Source organism: Oenanthe melanoleuca, chromosome 4 (assembly GCF_029582105.1).
Source record: "Oenanthe melanoleuca isolate GR-GAL-2019-014 chromosome 4, OMel1.0, whole genome shotgun sequence".
Taxonomy (NCBI): domain Eukaryota; kingdom Metazoa; phylum Chordata; class Aves; order Passeriformes; family Muscicapidae; genus Oenanthe; species Oenanthe melanoleuca.
Genome location: NC_079337.1, coordinates 11,890,747 through 11,913,280, shown reverse-complemented (window position 1 = coordinate 11,913,280; position 22,534 = coordinate 11,890,747). Strand labels below are relative to the sequence as shown.

The window sequence follows — 22,534 nt, the reverse complement described above, 5'->3', positions numbered from 1 at the left end:
TTAAGAAGTAACTAAGTTAATGGCCATGCTTATATAGTACTTTAGAAGCATCAAGTGGTACTCTCACAGAATTAAAATACACTCAGTTTTTTTTAGTGCAGAATATTTAATATGGTTAATCATCTAAAGGAACCAGTCCTGAGATAATTAGTAAGTAATGCCAGAGTGGTAGAGAGACACTAGCAAACTTCCAAAGGATTTTCAATCTGCATTGCTCAAATAAATTGATAGGGAGAGCTAGGAAATTGAATTTTATGCAACATATCACCTCTTGAAATCAAAATCTGCCAAGTTCAAGCAAAGGTTATTCTACAGAGGAGCACTGGTTTTGTGCTTTGATCATCGATCCGAGGCTTTCCCAGGATATTGACACAGATTGGTTGTGACCACACTTATGCTTCAGCTTTCTCTGCTGAAGTGATACTAGCCAGCAAGAGTTCTTTCCAAAGCCAGCTCCTGTTAGTCCTCCCTGTAACAGAGTCCTTCCAGCTAAGATTAAGAATAATCTTAGGACAGCAGCATCAGTACCTGCATTCATTCTTTCCACACAAGAAGCAAGGAGAAGTAATTTCTTGTAATCAGCTCAATGGTTCTAAGTATCACAATTTTTTCAGCTGGAAGAGGAACAAACCCTTCTTTTTCCTTTGTGCCCCCTATAGCTAATAACTACAGGAGCACAATTATGTGTTCCACTTTATTCAGGCTCTTCCATGCATGAAGTGTGTCAACTAAAACACATTCAAGCAATAGGGGGCTAAAATGTTGCACTTCTGCATGTAGAATTTGTATTCTGCATTTAGCCACGTATTTTACAAACACTTGCAAGGTAGAGCACCAAGTATCAGGAAACTTGGTTTTCACAGCTGTAATGAAATACAGGGAAGACAGGAATTTCCAGTGAAGATGGAAACACTTAAACATTTTCCCCCTTCCTGGTTGCTCATCCAATCTCACTAATAAACTCCTGTAGTCAATCTTAATACTCACTCAGATGTTTCACAACAGCACAATGTACTTCACAGTCTCAGGAAGCTGTAAGCAACTCCAAGAGATCATCTTCTACAGTAGGGATGCCTCTAAAGGCAGTACCAGCTTGTACATGTATAATTTCCAAAAGTTACCTAAGCATTTCTGAAAACACCCCCTGTAGTAGTAATTATGTCAAGATGGACACAAGTGTCACCATTACCAGTCCTTTATTAAAAACTTCTTGTGCCTTCTCTCAGGCATCTCCACACAGCACTGACTCCTTCTCTTTTCTCTGCAAGTTTCCTTTTTCCTTCTGCATGACAGGCTAACCCCAACCTGTCCCTTACTCAGCCACCTAACCCTGTCCATCCCTCACACAGCATCTTCTTACCCTATCTGTCCCTTGCACAACCACATGTCTCTTCCTCCTCAAAATCTCCCTGATATTTAAGACCATTAATTCCTTTCCTATTCAGGATGGGCAGCAGAGATTTTTTTTCTTTTTTTTTCTTACAGCAGTCTCCATGTAATAGAAGGACACAAGTTCCTCCTCAATCTGCTCCACTTCAGAAGACAAATAAGCATAGCTACCCAATCTTTCCCTGCATTTTATTTTCAAGACCTTGCATTGCTATGATTGCTCCAGTGTGGATTCTCTCCAACTAGTCTACAACTATGTGTTCAATATTCAGCTCAGACTAAATCAAAGCTGGGCAAAAGTGAAGATTTTTGTAATACATTTTGGAAGTTCCATTATTTCCTGTTGATGTATCTTCCATGAAATTCTATTCACTATTGTACTGGTGATGTACTAGAACCCTAAATCTTTTCTTTTTTCCATAGTGGTTTGTTCCTTGTATTATAAATGTATGAGAACCTGCACACAAATTATAATTATCACTTTTCCCTAATAAATTTCACTAACACTTTTCTAAAATAATTTTCCTCTTCTGCAAGAAGTGCTACCAATTTCACTAGACTTCCAGTACCTCCCAACCTAATATCAATAGAAACTGAGGCCTAGCCTGTTATTATCAAGAAGAATTCCCCTCAGTACATCTTTCAATTTTAATAATGAACTGCTGGTAGCTATTCTCCAAATACAGTGGATCCTTTTAGACAGAGTAATCCCAGCTCACTCATAAAACAATGTAAAAAACTAAGATCATCATCTGCTTCTTCTCTGCTCATAAGGTCTGTTACCTTTTCTCATCAAAAACTGTGATTGCTTTGACATAATCTCTTCTTGACAAACATGTGTTTCATTTGCTTGTCTCCAAGCTATCTTCCTGGCATTTAAACACAGTCTGATGATTTGCCTAAGTATTTTTCTGTGAATTGTAGTTAAACTCACCTCATAATTTCTTGGCTCCCTTTTTATTCCATATGAAATACTTGATTTGTCCACTACTGATATCTTTCTCCTCCATTTCTCAAAAAAACCCCAAAAAATGCACTCCAAAATTCCATCCGCTTATCTTGCAGGTTACAAGGAAATTAAATCATCATGACCAATTAATTAATTTGAAAAACATCTAGTGTGTTTGTAATTTCTAAAATCTTTATTCCCAATTTCATATAGACATTATATCTTTTTCTAAGTGGTATCAATTCCACTAGTTAGTGATTGTCTTTGATTCTATTAGTGGGGACTCACAGATGCAAGAAAGACATCCCTTTTCCAACATTGTCAATTGAAAATTTTTGCATTCCATTAATTTGCAAATCAACTCTGTCCTAAATTGTCTGCTCACCATGAATACAGTGAGTGAATGATTTTGTGTCTCTTGCTGGTTTCATGACATCCTGGAGCTAGACTGATTTTCTCCACACTACACTTTTCCATCCTTCCTTCCATTAAAAAACCCAACTCTGATATTAATGTGCTTTCTTGGATCTGACCTTTCCCACCACTGCCAACATCCTTGTCTCCTTTATTTTCCTCCCCAGTTTAAAATATTTCAGTCTCAGGGCTAAAAATGTTTGTCATAGTTTTACAAAAGAACTCACTGAAATATTCTGCCCAAAGTAAAACCACGAGTCGTCTCCTTTGCATCTTTTCCAAAATGATGGGATAGCTCCCAGTCTTCTTCCTTCCATCCCACACTCCCAGCTCCAAGAAAGGCAGAGGCAGTATAAAATACATTCACACCTTTCAGGAAATGTTTTACCTTGATGTCAGAAGTGTCACGCTGACTGTTGCGCCACGCTCTTGAAATAGATGAAAAAGTCCTGTCTGCATGATCAAACTTTCCACCTTGTAGATTTAGGAAAAGTGTTGTGAAGGGTTCCTACATACATTTAAAAAAAAAAAAAAAAAAAAAAAAAAAGATTAATTAAAACCAATGTGTCTCTTCAGAAATTTCAGGGTAAAACAAGGACTTTATCATTCTTTTGGGGTGTAGTTGTGAATGATGCTATTTTTCTGGTAGACACATGATTAATAGCAAAGGGTTAATTCTATTATTTAAGAATGAGAAATACAAACTGATGTTTGTTAGTTCAATTAAATGCTTTTTAATCTTACTCTGTACATAACTCAGATAAAGAAAAGCAAATAAAACAAAAAGAAAATACTCAAAGGCTAAAGTACAAACCACAATTTGTGTCAGTTGTGACACAAATTGCTCTCAACAACATGAAAAAGCTCAGATGCCTTAGATATTTATTAAACTAGCATGTAACAAAAATAAGGTGCTTTACTTTCTTCAAGGTGATCTGTTAATCCAAAAGGTAACATTCAACACTGAGAGCTTTAGGACTGTTATTGTTTCATATATAATTTATGATTTAGAAAAATGTTTGGAAGATTTAAAAGCCTCCTCTTAGTTAAAAAACACTTAAGCTCATATTAGTGGATAATTGCTTGAAATTAGCTAAGCACTATAAATTACTTCAAGGATTTATGTATGCTTGTACATTCTAACAAGCTTTAATTAATGATGTGCTGCTAATGCCTTCCCAAAGAAATTACTTCCTAGGAGATAAATCGCCTTTCAATTTTATTGAAAAATGCATTGTTCAACCAATACATTATCAATATGTAGCAGCTCAAAGTTACTTCCATATAAAATGCAGCAGATTTTTAAAATTTAATTATTTACATCACAGAACTTCATGATCATCAGAAACCAACTCACACTCATTAGGAGGGGAAAATTAAAAACATTAATTAAGAACCACAAACTTGCTACTTGGCTCAGAAAATACACAAAGAAGGGAACTTAACCATGTTAAAGAAGTACGTACACTAAAAAGGAATTTTTTAGGAGAAAAAGCTTTACTGATTTGAAAAGGCTGTACCAGAAAAATTGAAACTTTCTGCTTGAACTTTGGAGCACATTTCTCCTATGCTACTGATTGTAATTACTACAAAATTTCAGTACTCTCATATAACATTGAGTTTTAGTTTAGATATTTGTTGCTTTCAATATCATTTAAAGGAAAAGCATTTTTAAAAGAATACTTACAATCCTTAACAACCACGTGAGTGCAAAACTTGCTGTTGAATAATGAGTGCCATAGTGAAATTTTGGGACCTGATCATCTTCCCACGATTCGTATCTCTCGGCAAAGAATGCTGCTCTCTTTGGGTTCAGAGCTCCAATAGGCTGCAAGATGGGTAAAAATAAACTCATTAAGCAAATAAGATTAATGTCAATACTATCACACCATACTCCCCTTGCTCTTTTTGGTAAGCAGAATTATTTCCATGCACAGAGAAGACTGGGTTTGGTGCTTTGCAAAAGCAGATGTTGGATCACCTGAGGAGATCTGTATACTTGGAACCAGGATTACACACACACACATGACATTGGAAAAATCTCTGCATTAATACAGGCTCCATTTACTGCTGATTCAAGTCACTGACTCCATCCAATTCACAGTGGAATGTCTGGGACAAAGTGTTGTTTAACTTGGGTGCCTGTGGATATGTGTGCATGTTGGATACACTATTAAGCAAATAATAAGCAACACTGAGAAACATTTTTTTGGAGAAAAAAGTAGTGACTGATGGGGTGGCAGAATATTAACAGTGGACTTGGAATTTGATATTACTATTCTTGTTTCTATGCTTTCTATTTAGCACCTCAAGCCAAGTTTTTCTAAATTCATAGAATCTTAACCTTTGAAATAGACAAATGAAAGACCAGAATTTCTATATAAAACATTGATATAAAAGAAACAATGTATGTATGCTAAAAATGTCTATCACATTTTAACCAATACTATTATTCTTTGTTCAGTGCTCACCTAGAATATAAACACCCAGGGGTTTATTTAAAAGTAGGAAACATAATATTTTGTTATCTCTAGCTGTGCTTTTCCTAAGCAGACTTTTGTATAAATGACTTGAAAATACATGAGCATAAGTCACACAAATCACTGAGAAACCCAACAGTGAATTTTGCAACTCCACATGTAAAATGCTATAAGAATTCTAAAATATCTTTGGATACATATGCAAAATATGAATGCAATACATTTTTGTTATAGATTGAGCACACTGTTTGTATGTTATTAATGTAAATTATGTTCACCTGTACAGACAATGAGTGCATTCAAATATAAGCAAAGAATAAACATTAAACAAAAAAATATTTCCTTCTCTCTCTTCTTGAAGAATAAATATACTTAAGAATAGGTGAGAAAAACTAGAAGTCTTTTAACAAAAGTATCAGTAACCTAGTCTTAATTCAAGCAGAGTTCAAGAGAGAAACTCTGTCAGCTATTGAGATTATGATTATTCAAATAACTGCTTCTTTGCAGCTAATATGAAATTTGGCATACAAGCTTCAAAGTATTTTCTCTTCTAGGTCAGATTAGATCTTTGAATGACTTAAAATCTAATCTTACGTTTTTTACTTAGGGCAGCTTTCACATAAAGAGGATAAAGAAAAACATCTTAGGTTAATTACTATTTTTGCAGTTCACTAATTTGAAATATAACCCTTTAAAAGAAGTTGTTCCTGTATAAAAGGATTTTTATCTGATTTAGCAAATTTATTCCAGGGAAGTATGAAACTGACTCCAAGAAGTCTCTTTGTTACAAGAACCATTTTGGAATCTCCATCTGTACTGATTTTCCCTAAAGGCTCAGATATGCTTGAGAGAGAAAAAGAAGAAAGAAAGTCATTGGCAGACAAATTATACAAATTAAAAATAGGAACAGTGTTGTGCTCTATGGTTCTGTAACATTTTATGTATTCTCTTTATCTGCCTCTATTATTACTTTCCAAATGAGTATAGCCCAAATCAATAGTTATAGAATTACATTCCTTGAATATAAAGCTAAACCCAATTAGAATTGATTCCATTCTCTTTTCAAAAAATAAAAAAAAGGTATAATGCAGAGATCTATATAGCCAGAATCCAGAGTATTGATTTTAGCTGTTATTGTTACAGTTGGTTTCTGAAGCCTGCAACAGGACAACTATCAAGACATGTCACATTTATTTGCAAGCAAATAAAAAAAAGTCCCCAAATGAAAAAAGCTTAGGGGAAAAAAAAAGAGAAAAAAAGAACTGTGGAGCTGTGCACTGACAATGATACACTATCAGCTTACTCAGAGAAGTTACAGTGGGAATACACACATTGAATTATACATTACACGAATGCACTGATTTATTGTGGTAATAACATCCACCTCATTAAAAGATTCTGCTTTGCTGCAGTTGGAGGGCTACATATTGTTTACTGCTATAAATTAATGGCAGTGCACAGAAGACTGTAGAGCCCTTCTAACAATAGATCTGTAATGACAGTGCTGTATATCACAGCTTCCCCAGCAGCTTCATAATAAAATGGAGACAATGTATTGGGCTAATACATTCTACCAGGCAGGCCCATATTTTTCTGACAACTGCTTCTAAGGATGAGGTGAATCTACTGTGTTACACTGCACTGGGCACAGTTAACTACAGAATAAAGAAAAAAAAAATAGAAATTAATCGAAATTTCTCAGTATTTCATATCACAAAATTAACAGGGAATCATTATTACATACTGCATTCCCTCCCCTGTGGGTAAATGCCAAGGTGAAAAGAGGAACTCTAAACTAAGCTGTGCTAGATGTAGCTGTGAGACCACAAATTTACACTGCTCAACACGGTTTCCCTATAGCTACAGACCTCTAAGGAAAAATGAGCTGAAAAGCTTTCATATCCTGAAATCCCAGAACATATTTTATTTGCAGCACCTCTTTTTCCAGAGGAAAATCAGATATTAGTTCACAAATAAAAAATGTTTATTTAAATGGAGAGGGAAAAATTTAAAGTAGAGAGAGAAAAATTCCAATGAGCAAAAACAATGGATGAGATTACAGGAGTAAAAATGAAGAAAAAATAACTTATGGCTGCAAAGTTTTCAAATCATATTGAAAAATGAATAATGTGTATTCAAGTTTTCAAGTTAGTATTCATTCAAAAAGAGGATCCAAAGTGGGGCAAGAATTGAGGCAAAGTAGTTTCTGTTTTCACTTTTTCCAAGGCATAATCATGTGTTCTTTGGCCGAAGTGGTTGATGCAACAACATGTGCTACAATTAGGAAAATTACAAGCCATCCCTAAAAAAAAAAGAAAAACCAAAGCAACTCATTTGATACTGTTCTTTCAAGTACTCTCAAATATAGGAATCCCTCAAAATAAGTAACTTCACATTTTTACCAAGAGCTGCATATAGTAAATCTCAGTCTTTGGACCAAGCTTGCTTGCTTCCTTTGAAACATAACAAAGAAAAATGGTTTGCTGAAAAATAACTGAGAAAACACATGGACTCTTATTATCTACTGCTGTCAAATATGTCCAGACACCGTGGTGTACAATTTTATTTGTTAGTTCTTACTCTTGCTCTGTGCCAGACATTGGAACACTGACCCATCTTGCCTCTGCTTCCAGAAGAGGCCCCGTTGCACACAACAGAAGAAAGCAGAATGTTCATTGCTCCTATACAGAGGGCAGAATCTCCCCTGGACTCTATCATTCATGTTCAAAAATATATAAATTTTGGAAAATTGCTAATAATTTTGAATAAACAGATTGAAGTCTTATAAAGAAAGAATTACAATATGACCATTTATTTAAAAAGATAAGAGATGCTTTCCATTCTTATCTAATGTGCTTTCATATTTTAAATAGTGTTGCTCCAAATATTTCACAATCTCACTATGAAAAAAAAGGAAAGAAATTAAATTTAAAAAAAAAAAAGAGGGGAAAAAAGTAAAAGTGCTTTTCCTTGTGATTTCTTGCACTGTTTTCTTACCCACATACAACCAGGTATTCATATTTCTGTGAATACAATTGTCTGTATTACTGAATCATGTTGGGTAGCACCCTTGCCAAGTATGATGTTTGTTTCCCATACATCTTATTTTCAAGATGACTATCTGGTTTTCATTACTGATATTATTCATATTGGGCCTAAAGGACCAGGGGGACCCTTAGGTCATCTCATCTAGCCTTGAGTTTGTGTGACAAGAGGTTAAATCCCTTTGCATTACATGATTTTGAGTCCAACTATTTATACTTGCTTACAGCACGAGCTGTATTTGGCCAAGCTGCTTTCCAGAAAGGCATCTGACTCCTGAGTAAGTGGACAATCAGCTACTTTTCTTGGAAGTTTTTTCTTCTGATAATTCTTACTCTCATTCTAAAAATTATATGTATTTCAGTTTGGTTATGAATTTACTGGTGTGTTATCAAAGAGACCTTACTAAGCTTCTCTCTGACACAGCACAGAGTCTCTACTTACCCAGTTTACTCTGAATTAAAAGATACTTCCAGACTACAATTAGATTTTTTAATAAACATAACAGGTGGAGCTCTTCAGGTCTTCCATTTCAAGGCATTTCTTCCAACCTTAAGATTTCTCTGCTTGCCCACTTATCAATGTACTCTAACATCCAGGAAACTGAAATGTGTTCAGTGTTTCTCTGTTGGTTTTCTCCATAAATTTGCCAACTGCTGGAAACTCTGCTACACTCAAATCTCGTTTAGTTATTTTATGTATCACTAACACAAAATTGACTGTATTAGCCAATATTTGTATTATTGTCAGTAGGATGTCCTGATCACTGAGTAAAATTTCTTTTTCCCCAAACAGAGATACAAAGACAAGATGCAAGGGCTTAACTAAACCCAAACTTTATTCACTTAGGTCAGATGGGAAAAATCTGGGAATAAACTCATATGGTGTAGATCATGACTCTCCCATCTGTCATTTTTGGGTTTGAGAACAGCCAAAAAATGCTATTCCCCCCTCTTAACCTATTCTGACTGCTGGCCTCACCATTCTTCCTCTCAGACAACTGACTATGGTTTTCTTAAAACTTAGGTCCCATCTTCTTTAGAGGTCATCTTACCTTCAATGCAAATCTAACTCAAATTCATTAAAGAACCATATCCCAAAGAAAACAACGAACACAATTATCTGCTGAACTGTTTGAGCTGCCCTCAATGATCAACCAAAGTGTCCTTGAGCCATAAGATTTTAAAAATTGAAACAATTTATCAATGAGAAAAACAGTCTTTACCAATTCATTCACAAAAACCCCACTGGTTTTCCAGCAGATGCCCCCCAAAACCTACATAAAAGACTAGGCTAGGAGGGGGATATATGAATTTGGATAAATCAAAAATTATCTTAAGTCTCAGGGGTGGAACTTGACAGAACCTTTTTATTCTTCCTCAGTAAGCATTTCAGTGATACACAATAATTCTGAACTTATGTGCTATTTTTTATTATTAATTGTGAATCATATTTTAGTCACTTAAGAACACAAGCAGCTACTTGAATTTCATGTGCTTTCTTAGTGAAATAAGGAATTCAACAGTTGAACACTTTTTGTATACACAATGTTGAAACTGCTGAAATTATACTCATAACTGAAATTATGAATATTACCTATTTCGATATAAACACATCATCACATTCTTCTTTAAAAACTTGTAAATACTGCAATTTCTATTCTCATGAAACTAAGAATTCAATAAAGGGCTGGAGTATAAGCAAAAAATGGTCATGTGCATGCAAATTAGAAGTATTTGTACATATGGTTTATATTTCAGATGTTTTTAAGAGCACGCATATTCCTTTGGGACAGCACAAACAGTCAGGAAAAACTGATCTAAAGATGGAATGTCTGAACATGTCAATATAAATAATACTTAATGGTTCAAAAGACAGAAGATTCCCAAAATTCACAGTTAAAAAATATGGGTCATAAGCTAAGGTTAAGCAAAAAAAAGGAAAAAAACCCCTCTTACACAATATTAGTGAAGTTTCAGCAATATGGCAGTGACAGGATATGCCTCAGGTCACCTAAAACCTTGGAGGAATTTGAATTTAAAAGAAAACTCTCCATGCTGTCACATTACCAACAATGGTATCAAATGCTATTACCTGCAGCAGATTGCAGAACAATGCACTGCTGAGCTGCACACTAATTAAGGATACACTAATGAAGCACAGTAAGGTTTAATAAGTTGTTCAGCACAACTGAATGTGTCACACACTGAGGTATTACTACACCCTAACACTGCTGGGAAGCCAAACTGAAGACAGTTGCTATGGGTTGTGCATCTCCAAGAGGTCAGGGAGAAAGGAAGCTGCATGTCCCTGGGAATCATGATGGAAATCCAGCTGTTTGCATGAGGAGGGTATGGCCTTACTTAGAAAATAATCCTGCCAGTTAAAAGCAAACATTTGCATGCATTCTCCATGACTTAACCTGTCAAGTGAAAGAAAACCCTGAACCATTATTGACTTGCTTAAAAAACAAACAAACAATACTTTATGGATTTTGAGAAATAAGATTGAGAAGCCTCACGCAGTTGAGTCAGAGCAGGAGGTGAAAACATTCTCTGTGTGCCTGCCTTTCACAGACTATGTTCTCTGTCAATGCATAATACAAACCACAGAAAACAGCAGTCATTGCACCTAACACCAGATCCACTTAATACAATCAGAACCAAAACCATAATTCTTTTTGTTTGTACTGAGAGCACAAGACCTGAAGCCAAAAGTTGATACAAACTCTCGTTTTTCACAGGGCACATAAAATACAGATTATTCTGTACCATATGTAACACCAAGCCTGAGAAAAGGAGCAGCAGGAGGCTAGAAAAAGGTACTTAAGAATGGATAATTATTATTATACATTATATATATATATAATTATAATTAATTATTGTAATCTGTACTAGTTCATTCCAATCAGATTATATCAATCCTGAATACAAATAGTCAGCCAAGAGCCCATCAATGTATCTTGTTTCACACATGCATTGCTTTGCTTCTCAGGTGAATTCATCCATCATCTATTTCCCTGTTTCATAAGATCTCCTGATTAGTCAGCCATCACCTTCAATACCATCAACAGATGAGCATTGTCAGAAAGTTTTATAAACTCCCTTTTCACACTCATTTTCAGATTAGCATCTATGCTGAACAATATGAAGTACCAACCAAACTTTTGGAATGTCAGTGACCACCCCACTTTGGAAACAAACCTTGTTTCTGATTCTGAGAAAGCTTCAAGTGACTGGCTGGATATGATATCTCAATTATTTTAATTAATCTTGTTAAACTATTCACCTCAAGCTTTTAAGATCAAACAATTTTTTCTTAGTAATCTTTTTGTATTGATTTCTCTCATTTGATCTACATTTTTATTTGTTGATGTTTGAGTTTTAGAAAGAATATCTGATGCCCACATCAAAGTAAGTCCACAGTCTGAAAACTACCTTAAACTCCTCCTTAAATAAAGATTATCATTATTTTACCATGATCTCATTTTCTGACCACTATTTTTAAACATGTATTGTTGTTTGACTCCAAGAGGCCTCCTGCTCCTTGGAGTTTGACCAACTCAGTTTCAGACAGCTCCAGTTAGGTGAGGTAAATTCCATATTCATTTCCCACATGAGTGCAATTTTTAAATTAGCACCATCATGCTTGTTCAGAAATCTGAGTTACACAGATGTGTGCTCTTGCAGCCCATAATCTGCTGAGTTTAAATGTATGAATATAAAAAGGAAGAGAGACCATATCAAGAGAATAACATTCACTTTGCATTAGAAGACAGAAAACACACATTTAGAATATCTATAGACCAAGACATGTGTGTGAAATTACTTTATTTTGATTTCTAGTAGATCTTATGACCAGACATGTGCCCCATGTTTTCTTGTGATTATTTAAAAGGTCATGAACTTCCCTCAGCTCATTTCCAATTGGAAGATGACATGTGTCCAGGGCACCTAAAACTGAAACAAGAGCAAGATGGACAATAACAGCAGATAGAAACTCAGAATGTCATTTTGAATTTCCATGGGTAATTCTGACCTACGGTTTTTAATATATTTGAGAATTTCTGCACTCCAAACAATACTCCTCCTTGAGGCAAAGGAAGATTATTTGATTTATTGCTAAAATGATTCTTTCTGATCCTGTAAACTTGGCTTTTGCCCTAATATGTAAATAAATGGTAAAAAAAAATTAAAAGACTGCTTGAAGACATCTTTCTAAGTGATCCTAGAAACTGATATATGCATCTGAAGTACAAATAGTATGTTTCTTGTAACCTCACAAAATAAGCCCCTGGTGGGAAGAGAATATGGAAGAGCAAATAAGAATGGCAAGAAGATGTATTCTATCATCCACTTATAATATTCTTTAGAGGAGGTGGCATGACACAGAGAATAACCAAATAAAGACAAGAAAAATCCCCAGAGGTGATGGTACAAAAGGATGGTTATGACACGGGTAGGATTTCAGGAAGTATGTTTTGATAAATCATGTCAGAGATATATTTGGGTCAAGTACCAGCCTCAGCAGGCCTCCACAGGAGTTGTGCAGAAACAGACCACAATGAAAATCACATGTTTGTTAGAATATACATGGAAATCTCATGTTTATTATAGAAAAAAGATGCTGAGATAGATGCTGCATGAAGCTCAAATCAACATATCAACTCAATCCACATCCTTAAAGTGAAACAAGAAATTGGCAGTAAAATCCAAACAATCGAGTGTCTCTAAGGATCATGTCTAAGTCGGCCTTAACAACCCAATAGCAACTTAATTTAAACAAATCGTTCCTCCTCGCAGCTGCGTCCCTGCGGTTTTCCCCGGTACAGTCTCGGGGTGCCCCTGTCCGTGGTGCTGAACCCCAGGCGCCGAGGCAGGCGGGGACAGGGCTCGCCCTGGGAGGGTCCCTGACCGTGGTGCTGCAGGCACGGGCTGGGGACAGAGGGACAGGACAGAGGGATAGAGGGCTGTGGCACATCAGCCACAGACCCAGGGACCCTTTGCAGCTTTGTCTTCCAATTCTGGCAAGTGTTTCAGGAAATGATACAACACATCGGCTCAGCTGTCAGAAAGGATAATCGACCCATTTCATCGCTCATCCATGACAGCCTCTGTTTGAGCGTCACAGCATTCCAGAGTTTCACAAAATCACTATCCCCCATTTAGAACCGGGGAAAAAATGATGCTATTAAGTCAAAACTTTCAAGGGAATATAACAAACTACTCAACACATTAGTTTGTATTGTTTCTAATTACAAAACAGATTATCCTATCTAAACAAAGAAAGCCCATAATAGTCCTAAAGTTCTAGCACTGTCATGGGATGTGAACTTAATAATCTTGCACAGCTTCCTTCAAAGACAGTCTTTACAATTCTCTTCCCACATTTCTTTTTCAGCTCTCTGTGTATGCAAAGAAACCAGATCAGGAAAAGAGGGTCTTCATTCTCCCAGCTACATTTTGCTCTTTTATGGTTTCCTAATGGAACCAACACAAGAAAGGTTCTCTCAGAGTACTTCCTGTTTCTATGCTTCCCTTCTCCTAAAAGTTTCTCCCAACATGGTTATGTCAAATGTTTAGGTCTGCCAACATACATTTTAGAGATGATGACTTGCTCTTCTCCTCCAAGAAGCAACTTGTGTTTCACAAAAAAAGCATGAAAACTTGTCTGAAAACGGAGAGGATCTGATATATATACTTAATACGAAAAATATCAAAATCCATAATTATATATATACCATAATTATAAATAAATATAACATAAATAATGAACAATGTCTGTCCTTTTCAGATATCACTGACATCCTAGGTATCATTCAGGCTGACCTTAATACCTCTAACACTGTTTCTTGAGATACCCAAAATTCTAGAAAATTTATTGGATCTTCTTGTAAGTATCACAGATCTCAATAAAAATTTTGGAATAGTTTATTTCCTGTAATGTCCTGTTTTAAGTAGGGATTCCCACAAAGCACCCTGAAAGGAAAAATATTTGTACCTTCCTTCCAAGGTTATCCTGTTTGGAATACTTTTTAGCTAAGTGGTACCTTCTGTCACAGATACAGATGACAAATTTCCTGCCTGAATACCAATAACAAGGCAGCCAGGACTGAGGTGCTGAGCCCAGCAATGCCTAGCCTCAAAAGTTTTAGTGCCTGAATTCCAAATCTAACTGCCTATCAAATTAAGTCACTGCCATTACACCCACTCTTGTTATTTCTCACACTGTTCCTCTCATCCTCCTTTAATGTCCAATTTTTGAACACACCTTATGCTTAGAAGGACACTGAGTCCAAGTGAGTTCGACAGTTTTAACTGCACTCTTTTTATGTGTATTCAGCATGAGCAGAATAAAATGTAATTTACATTTCCTACATGAAAGCACTTGATTCACAGAATATCTGTACAGGTTTTAATGTTTCTCTAGACAAAAAGATTTCTTTTAAAAATTAGCAAAACTCCAGTAAGTTCACATCAAACCATTTTTTAGTTTCTATCTCTTTGCCAAGAGGTAAATAACTATTTCATGCTCATCTCAATCTGCTTCCACACAAGTGAAAATATGAAGCATTAGTTTTATATGCACTGCATTTGTGATCCTAAAATGGGCACCCTGAAACAGAATTCAGGCTGGCATGCTGAAGAACACACAACAGTGAAGTTGACATCAGAACAACAAAACCATTCTAATTTTTCATAGTAAAAAAATCTATTACTTCTCTTCTGTCAAGGTGTGTTTTTATATTAGTGGCTCCCACATACCAATTAAACACCTCACTTCACTGAAGGTGAGAGCTATTTGTTGCTTTTGTACACTTGACTGGAAAAGAAGTCATTACATACATAACAGCCTCTATAAAAGTGATGATGATTTAGCAAATATTGTATGGAATAGATAAAAATATGAATAAAAATATTATTATGTACACATGTAGCTATAGTGCAGAGAAAAGAAGATTTAAGAGTGGCATAAATTTCTTCTTACAGTAGTGACAGTTTATGATCTTGCACAAATGTTGTGGCTTATGAAAGGAAAATTATCAACAGCTCCTTGCATAAGCAAGACCTTGTAACAAACTTTTGAGAGTATAAAATCATGCTTCCATATCTCAGTATTTGCCATGTATTTTTACTTCTATTTTCTTTTCTTATCCAAGTTCAGAAATACAATGCAATTTATTGCTTCCACTGAATAAGGAAAAGAATGTGCTTATGAATAATATAAGTAATGCAGAAAAAGCCTCATGTTCTGGTGGGAAACTGTGCCTGTTGTATAAATAAAATATATACTGCTATAAATATAATATGTAATACTCACTCCAAACCATAGTCACCTCTTAAGGAATAAACACTTGAGTCAAAGCAGGGTAACAGACTGGCAGTGCACTCCTGGCATTTGTCAGGAGCGTTCGTCAGGCTGACAGCAATATTAACCACAATCCATTTCAGTTGCTTTGGTTTATCATTGTGTGACTGATGTTCAAAACAGTGCCAAAGAAGCTGCTTAAATAAAGTGTTGGTTTAACCTATACTCTGCAGTTCTTTAAATCTGTACTAACTGTGGACTCCTAGCTGACACATTAAAAAACCTGTTACTTAGATTTGACACTTAACTTGCAATTTCTAAACAGTTTTTAAAAAGTAAATTCTTCATTGTCTTGGACACCAAAAAAAAGTAAAAATATTGACCTGACCTCCTTTCTGTCAGATCAAAATCAAAGCTTTCCTTTACACAGTGTGAGCACTAAACTGTGATGAGTTTCTGAGCATGCATAAGGAAAGGAAATAAATTACTATTAAAACCATGTAGACATTTAAGTGAAATACCTCTAAATATTTTAAAACCCTTTAGAAGTGCAAAAGCATAGACATGCTACAATACGTAATTAGAACATATTTGGAAGCATTACCCCCAAGATAACAGTGATACAATGAAAATATCACGATATACATGACATCCACGAATTTTCATAGCAGAATATTAGCAAGGTACTTGGTACTTGTACCAGATACTTGTCACAAATTCATCATCTGACACAAAGTTTAACATTTAAGCTACATGGAGTCGATACTGCTAGAAATGCCAAAACAGTAACCAAAACTTGAACTATTTTATTTGAAACAGGTATGGCATAATAATCCTCATTGTCCGTGTACAGATATATATATATATATATATATATATGCAATAATTCTGTGCTGCTTAAAGTTGCCACATATCAAGCAAATGTTTCAGAAGGTTGAATATAGGTCAACATGCAATCTAAGTAAAGTCCTCCCCCAGCACCAGCAATGGGAAGATTCCCTCAGAACTGAAAGCACACTTAGCAATCCTCCTCAAAGACTACTTTCATGAACAGAGAAATCCATATAACCAGTCAATGCTAATAAAAAACCACATAGAATAGAGCAGGTTTGCTATCCCATCTCTCAAATGGAAGCAAGTGCTGCACCTAACTTAAAATGAAGAAAAAATGCTCTGTTTCATGGAGGAAAAAAGACCACGACTAGAGTGCTGATTGAATTGACTCTTTACAAATGAAAATACAATTAAGAGGAGATCCCTCAGAAGTACAGCTCCTGGATAACCCTTTTCCTTGTCTTCGAATATTTCAACAATGATCTATGCAGAAATGTCACTTAACAAAAGTTAATGGAAAATGAGATTGCTAAAATCATGTCGTCACCAAAGAATTTCTAAATGATCAGTACATTTAATTTTTGCATTAACTCAGACTATACAAGGCTGAAGTTACTTTTAAGTTTTACATGTTGATTTGAGTGCAATTCACAAGAGTACTATAGCTTGATGATAGATACTTTTAGCTGTAAACTACCTTCAGATACTTTCTGGCCAGGGGATCATTAAATAGCATTTACTGAATTCTGCAAAGAAATTTTTTTCTTAAAATAAATAAATGCTTACCTTTTAAAGATTTGATAAAATATAAAATAAGTGCAAGTTTACTCATGAATGCGAATCTGTGTCACCCAGACATTCTAGGAAACCTTAATGACTTACTCAAATTATGTAACACTATTAGGAACTATTGCAACCACCCCAGTAATCAGATCTGGATTCCCTCAGAATCTCTGATTTGGACTTAAAACCATTATTCCTTTATGTACATATACACATACAAAAGGTAGGGTATAGTCTTCAAATACATATACACACTGAAATATATATATATATATATATATATATATACATATATATATGTACATATGTATATTTGCTAACTATATAGTACCTTTTTAAGGTTGAAATACTAAATCAGTAATAAAACCTTTTCTGGAGATTTTCACAGACCTGTGTTTAGTTTAATTTCAAACTGAAAGCAAAAGCTTTTAAATCTGCCATATTTCCACTGGGATTTTTTTAGTAGCAAATTACAAATTTACATGAGACTTCAAAGAAAAAAAAGCTATTATTAAAATACCCTTCTTACCTTTTCTTCTAATCAGCTATATTGCTCCACATGCCAACCATTTCCTATAAAGATACCTTTTAGAAAAAGATCCTGCTTGCTAATCAGTGCATCCAGTCTTTGTAGAGAAAATGAGATATACTTCTACTTTGGAAAATGAAACAGTCCTTTCTGGGAAAGCATTGCAAGAGAACAATCACATTCTCTAAACAGGCTGTATATCGAGTCTGCAAATGGTGGGGGGACTGTGGAAAAAACCCACAAGGCTTCTCTGCCAGAAAGGAATTGTTTGGAAAAGTTGTTCAATCCTGCCAATGTCTGTCTGACAAAGGACAGCTGCATTACCCCAGCATACCTGAAGGGGCACACAGAGGAAATGATAAAATAGTTTCTACACAGTGAAATACAGGCAGTGATTTAAAAGTACCTAAAATATAATGGTATCACAGGGTTTGCTACTAAAAAAAGCAAAATTCTCATACGAAAAAACAAACAAAGGCTAATTTTTAATCTTTAACAGCCTCAGCATTTCTAACTTTATTAAAATTTGAAATGAAATGTAATGTCTATGTTCCAACTAGGAGCGCCCTCCAACAACAATTATTGGGTTCATATAATCAGAAGCAATAAGAATACATTAATAATTCATTTTCAGTACACACATGAAGAAATGAAACATTGTCGTGCAGGTAACATTAGCATATTAAACATAGCAGAAAATTTTTACAAGACTGCAAACTACTATGACAAAAATATAAAGATATATTTGATGACAAGTACCTTTGACAAATCCCTGAAGTTGCTAGGAAGTGTAAGGTCCAACTCCTCTGACTCATAGTTGGTGATAACCCAAGGGAAGACAGGGTACTGATTCAAATCATTGTAAGTTCGACCTGGCAAACAAAAAATTCCCCACTGTGAATAGAGTTATAGTTAACTAAAATACCAATCTCTAAAGATACAACAATAGAACTTTATGAGCTGTTTGCAAGAACCGCAGTTTATTTCAGATCTGTTGTAATTTCAATATTCTACTTTGCTTTATTGAAAGGATAATGGCAAAGTTGACAATATGTTAGTATTTAATGTAAAACATTCAGCCCATTTCACTTTAATTGTAAACTCTTTTGCATACAGTAAGATTGACAGTTAAATTCACTCATTTCCTACATATTTCTCCTTCCTTTGTTTATGTCATCTTGTCTTCTGTTTCCTTAAGGTGAAACACTTAAAAAAATGGAGGTTCAATTATTTTTGATATTAAAACTTCAAGCATTCTTTTTTTCATACTGTCTTAAAGACAGTATATGAAAGAAGAATGAAGTAGCTCAGGATTTTAGACTGAAGAATTTTTCAATTAATAACATTTCATCTAGAGAATTCACTTTGAGGGGAATTCATCCTTGCCCATTGTCCATCTCTGGATATGCCAACATTTACCAGGACAGAAAATTTGGTCTGGATACAGGTTCATGTGTACATCAGCATGTATCTAAGATGGAAAAATACACTTCTTCCACTAAAACTGAAATTTTCAATTAGAATAAATATATACCATGCACACATACACACCCCAAAGCCTGTCTCTAAGTTTAAAATGCAGTTTTTATATGGATCCTGTCTCCTTATATTTTATTGTTGCAGAGGCTCCTTCATTCATATCATCTTCAATCAGCATGTTCTTGAGATTTTGTTCAGCCTGGCCTTAAAAGTCTCCAAAGACAGGTTTTAACCTCTTCTCCAGAAATATTATTTCACAATCCAATCTATAAGGTTGTCAGAAAACATTTTCTAAACCTCCATCAAAGTTTGTCTTCCAGTTTTCTTGCACCACTCAGTATTTTTCCATCCTGGTTTGCAGAACTTTCAAATGGCAGTCAGTTTTTCCCTAATCACTTGGCTGCATTGCACATTACTTGTTATTGAGGATTAAAGCCTACTTACATTACACTGGGATAACTATCTTCCTTTTAACTCCCTATCACGGGCAACTCAACTTTCCCTCTTTCCTTAACGTTATCTTTTTTGCTTCTTTTGACCTCAAACAAGAAGCAGATAAGAATTTCATTTTTTATTTCAATAATATATTAAAGCTGAAAGGGGTCATTCATTAGAGCCACAAAAAACAGTGTCATGATGTGCCTCATTCAGCTTGAGCAGTAACGAGGCAAGCAGATCGACCCCTACTTTTAAAAATCTGCCAGCATCCTGGCACCTCTGACTTGATGACTGATTACAGAAAGCACCAAAACTGACCATTTGTATAAAATGCAATTAGTGCAAGCACAGGCATTTGTTATATCAATCGTGTTAGCAAGAGCCAAGCCTGAAAGGGAATTAACAGACCTTTCACCACTGTCAATACCACAGAAAACAGCTGAAAACTGAGAAATTTTCTAAACTGCTCAGAGGACAGAATAAGTTGGAAAATAAAAGGGATGTCATGAAACCCAACAGGCAGCCACCACTTAGCAAACTGAAGCCCAGCTGGTTAGAAGTTGATGGGGTAAGCTGAGTTATAGGACAAACAAAATGTAGTTTACTGTTTACAGAATGAGTGGTTAGGACTAAAATAAGTGGATACAAATTAGGGTTGGGTTTGGATTAATGGTATCCTAGAATATCAACATTGGCAATCCAGGCACTGCACTCTTTTTTAAGACCAACCATGGATCCTGTAAAAGTGGTATTTATTGGCTCCAGGAATATCCTGCTCCCTGGCTGAGATTTCCCAGCCCTACAGAGAACTTGTTGCATCTATGATATTTAGGGAGGATAGTACTTATGAAAATTAAAAGTTAGAATATTAAAGGTAAAGAAGTTCCTGTTTCTGAGGCTCTCCTAAATAGCTGACAGTCTATATAGTTCCTGTCCTCCCACAAGAGTCATGATACTCTGATTTTAAGCACATCTCAGTACAGCACTATAAATACCTGTATAGTCTTACATAAATATAATTATGAATAAAGTAAATTTAGGAGGATTTTTGTAAAGCTCCTCAGGACAGCCATACATAGAAAAAAATTACTCATTAAAAGAGCAAAATCTAGTTGTGCCCCATGGCTGCTGAGACTGTGCCATGATTAACTCCTTTTCTGTGTAATTACAGCAATTTGGATGTATAGCAATTAGCACTACCTGCTATAGTGTTTAGAAACATCAGGTATTCAAAGTTGGAAATCTCTCGGTGTTGCCATCGCTGGGTCATGTTGGAAGCTTTGAAGATCTGTCGTGGACTAGCCAAAGAAATGCGCCTGAAAACAAAGAAAATTGCAAGAAAATAATGAGAAAATCTGCTGGGTCTTCCTTTTTTACATATCTGATTTTTAGTGGCAGTAGTACATATTCTTTCTACCAGGTTTATGGTTTGATCTCTGGAGATCAAACTGCCACTTGCATACTTGAAGTTCATTTTTAAAGTTTTATAATCTAATAAGAATAAAAAGAATTAAAGCATCTGACAGCTAAATATGTCAAGATTTGAAAAGTTTCCAACAGAAACTTTTACAGCTGTGCAAATTCAGCTGCTCCATGACGGTTTGATGTATTACAGAAATAAGTTATTGGAGATTTAGAGATAGAACATCATTAAATAAGAAAATTACAATACTTTTAGAGTTTCATGTAAGAATAAAGTCATCTTTGGGGAGAGGTTTTTAAAATCCCTAAAGAACAAAGGAAAACAATGATAAGATGATAGAATTTCATTATGAAGTCCATCCTCTTGAGATTTAAATTCTGGGCAGTGTTGGGAGTGAGTCATAAATAACTCAAACTTTTAGAATTTGATGCCAGATTTCCTAATGTTTGTGAAAGAAGACTGTAAAGTCATTCCTTGGAGTGATAAATCAAACGGAGAAGAGTTTATCATAAAATTCCCAAGACTGTTTTGTTCATAACAAAAACATCTGTAAATACCAAATCCACATCACTTAGGGAGGAAAAAAATATATGTAGTTTTAGTTTAAAAATCTTTACAGGTATTGGTAAACAATTCAATGAAACTGCAACTGATTTTTTTTTAATAACCTCCATTATGTAGTAAACAAATTGGTCACTACAAATAGATGTGAAATATTGAGCAAATATGCCTTCAATGTTTAAATTTTTCACACATCATTTGTTTCTGTAAATAAAAATCCTGATGCTCTTAGACAATGGCTATAATTGCAATCCAAGAGATTTTTTTTCTGGACTTCATAAAAAAACTACAAAACATATCAGAAAACATCCCAAACTATTTTTATCCCATGTCTATGTACAGAAATCTATTTAAAAGAAACGTTTAAACTAACAACAATCAAGATATTCCACAAAGCTTTCCTGTTCCATGTTCTAGTAGGTGTAAATGCTTCAAACCATGTAGGCTGGATTGATGAAAACAAATAGAATTCTTCAACCTGACAAATAAAATTAACTCAAATTGTAAAATACCTGGTCTGGGGTAGTCCAAAGATGGTGCCAATACCAACCCGAGGTAGACAGTTAACCACTTTCTTTACTGTTGCTTGGTCAGGGAAGTTGAACATGACACCCACTGTGAGTACAAGAGTTGAAATACAGCAGGATTTTACATATTTTAGGTTTTCTCAACCAACACGATGCAACCCTAAGCTCAGACAAGTTTCCTTCAGGTAACTGTAGATAAATATTTTTTTAATTTCCAGAACTCCTGTTATATTTCACTAACAGGAATTTCAATAGGAGTTGTCACTGTTGCACATCTTACAAGGTCTACATTTGTTTTCCTTTATGAATAGAAATTAACCCTATATGCACAGATTGACTGTCTAGAACTAATTAAAAATGTATATATTAATTGGTTCA

At 35.0% G+C, this 22,534-nt stretch overlaps 1 protein-coding gene across 1 annotated transcript in view; it reads right to left on the bottom strand.

The window, feature by feature from the left end:
- Positions 1-22,534, bottom strand: part of LRBA (LPS responsive beige-like anchor protein) — a 357,700-nt gene that overhangs the window by 96,774 nt on the left and 238,392 nt on the right. The window contains 5 exon segments of the mRNA XM_056489737.1: positions 3,141-3,260; positions 4,440-4,580; positions 18,488-18,600; positions 20,846-20,961; positions 22,142-22,244. Of these exon segments, the coding sequence (XP_056345712.1) occupies positions 3,141-3,260; positions 4,440-4,580; positions 18,488-18,600; positions 20,846-20,961; positions 22,142-22,244 (593 nt within the window).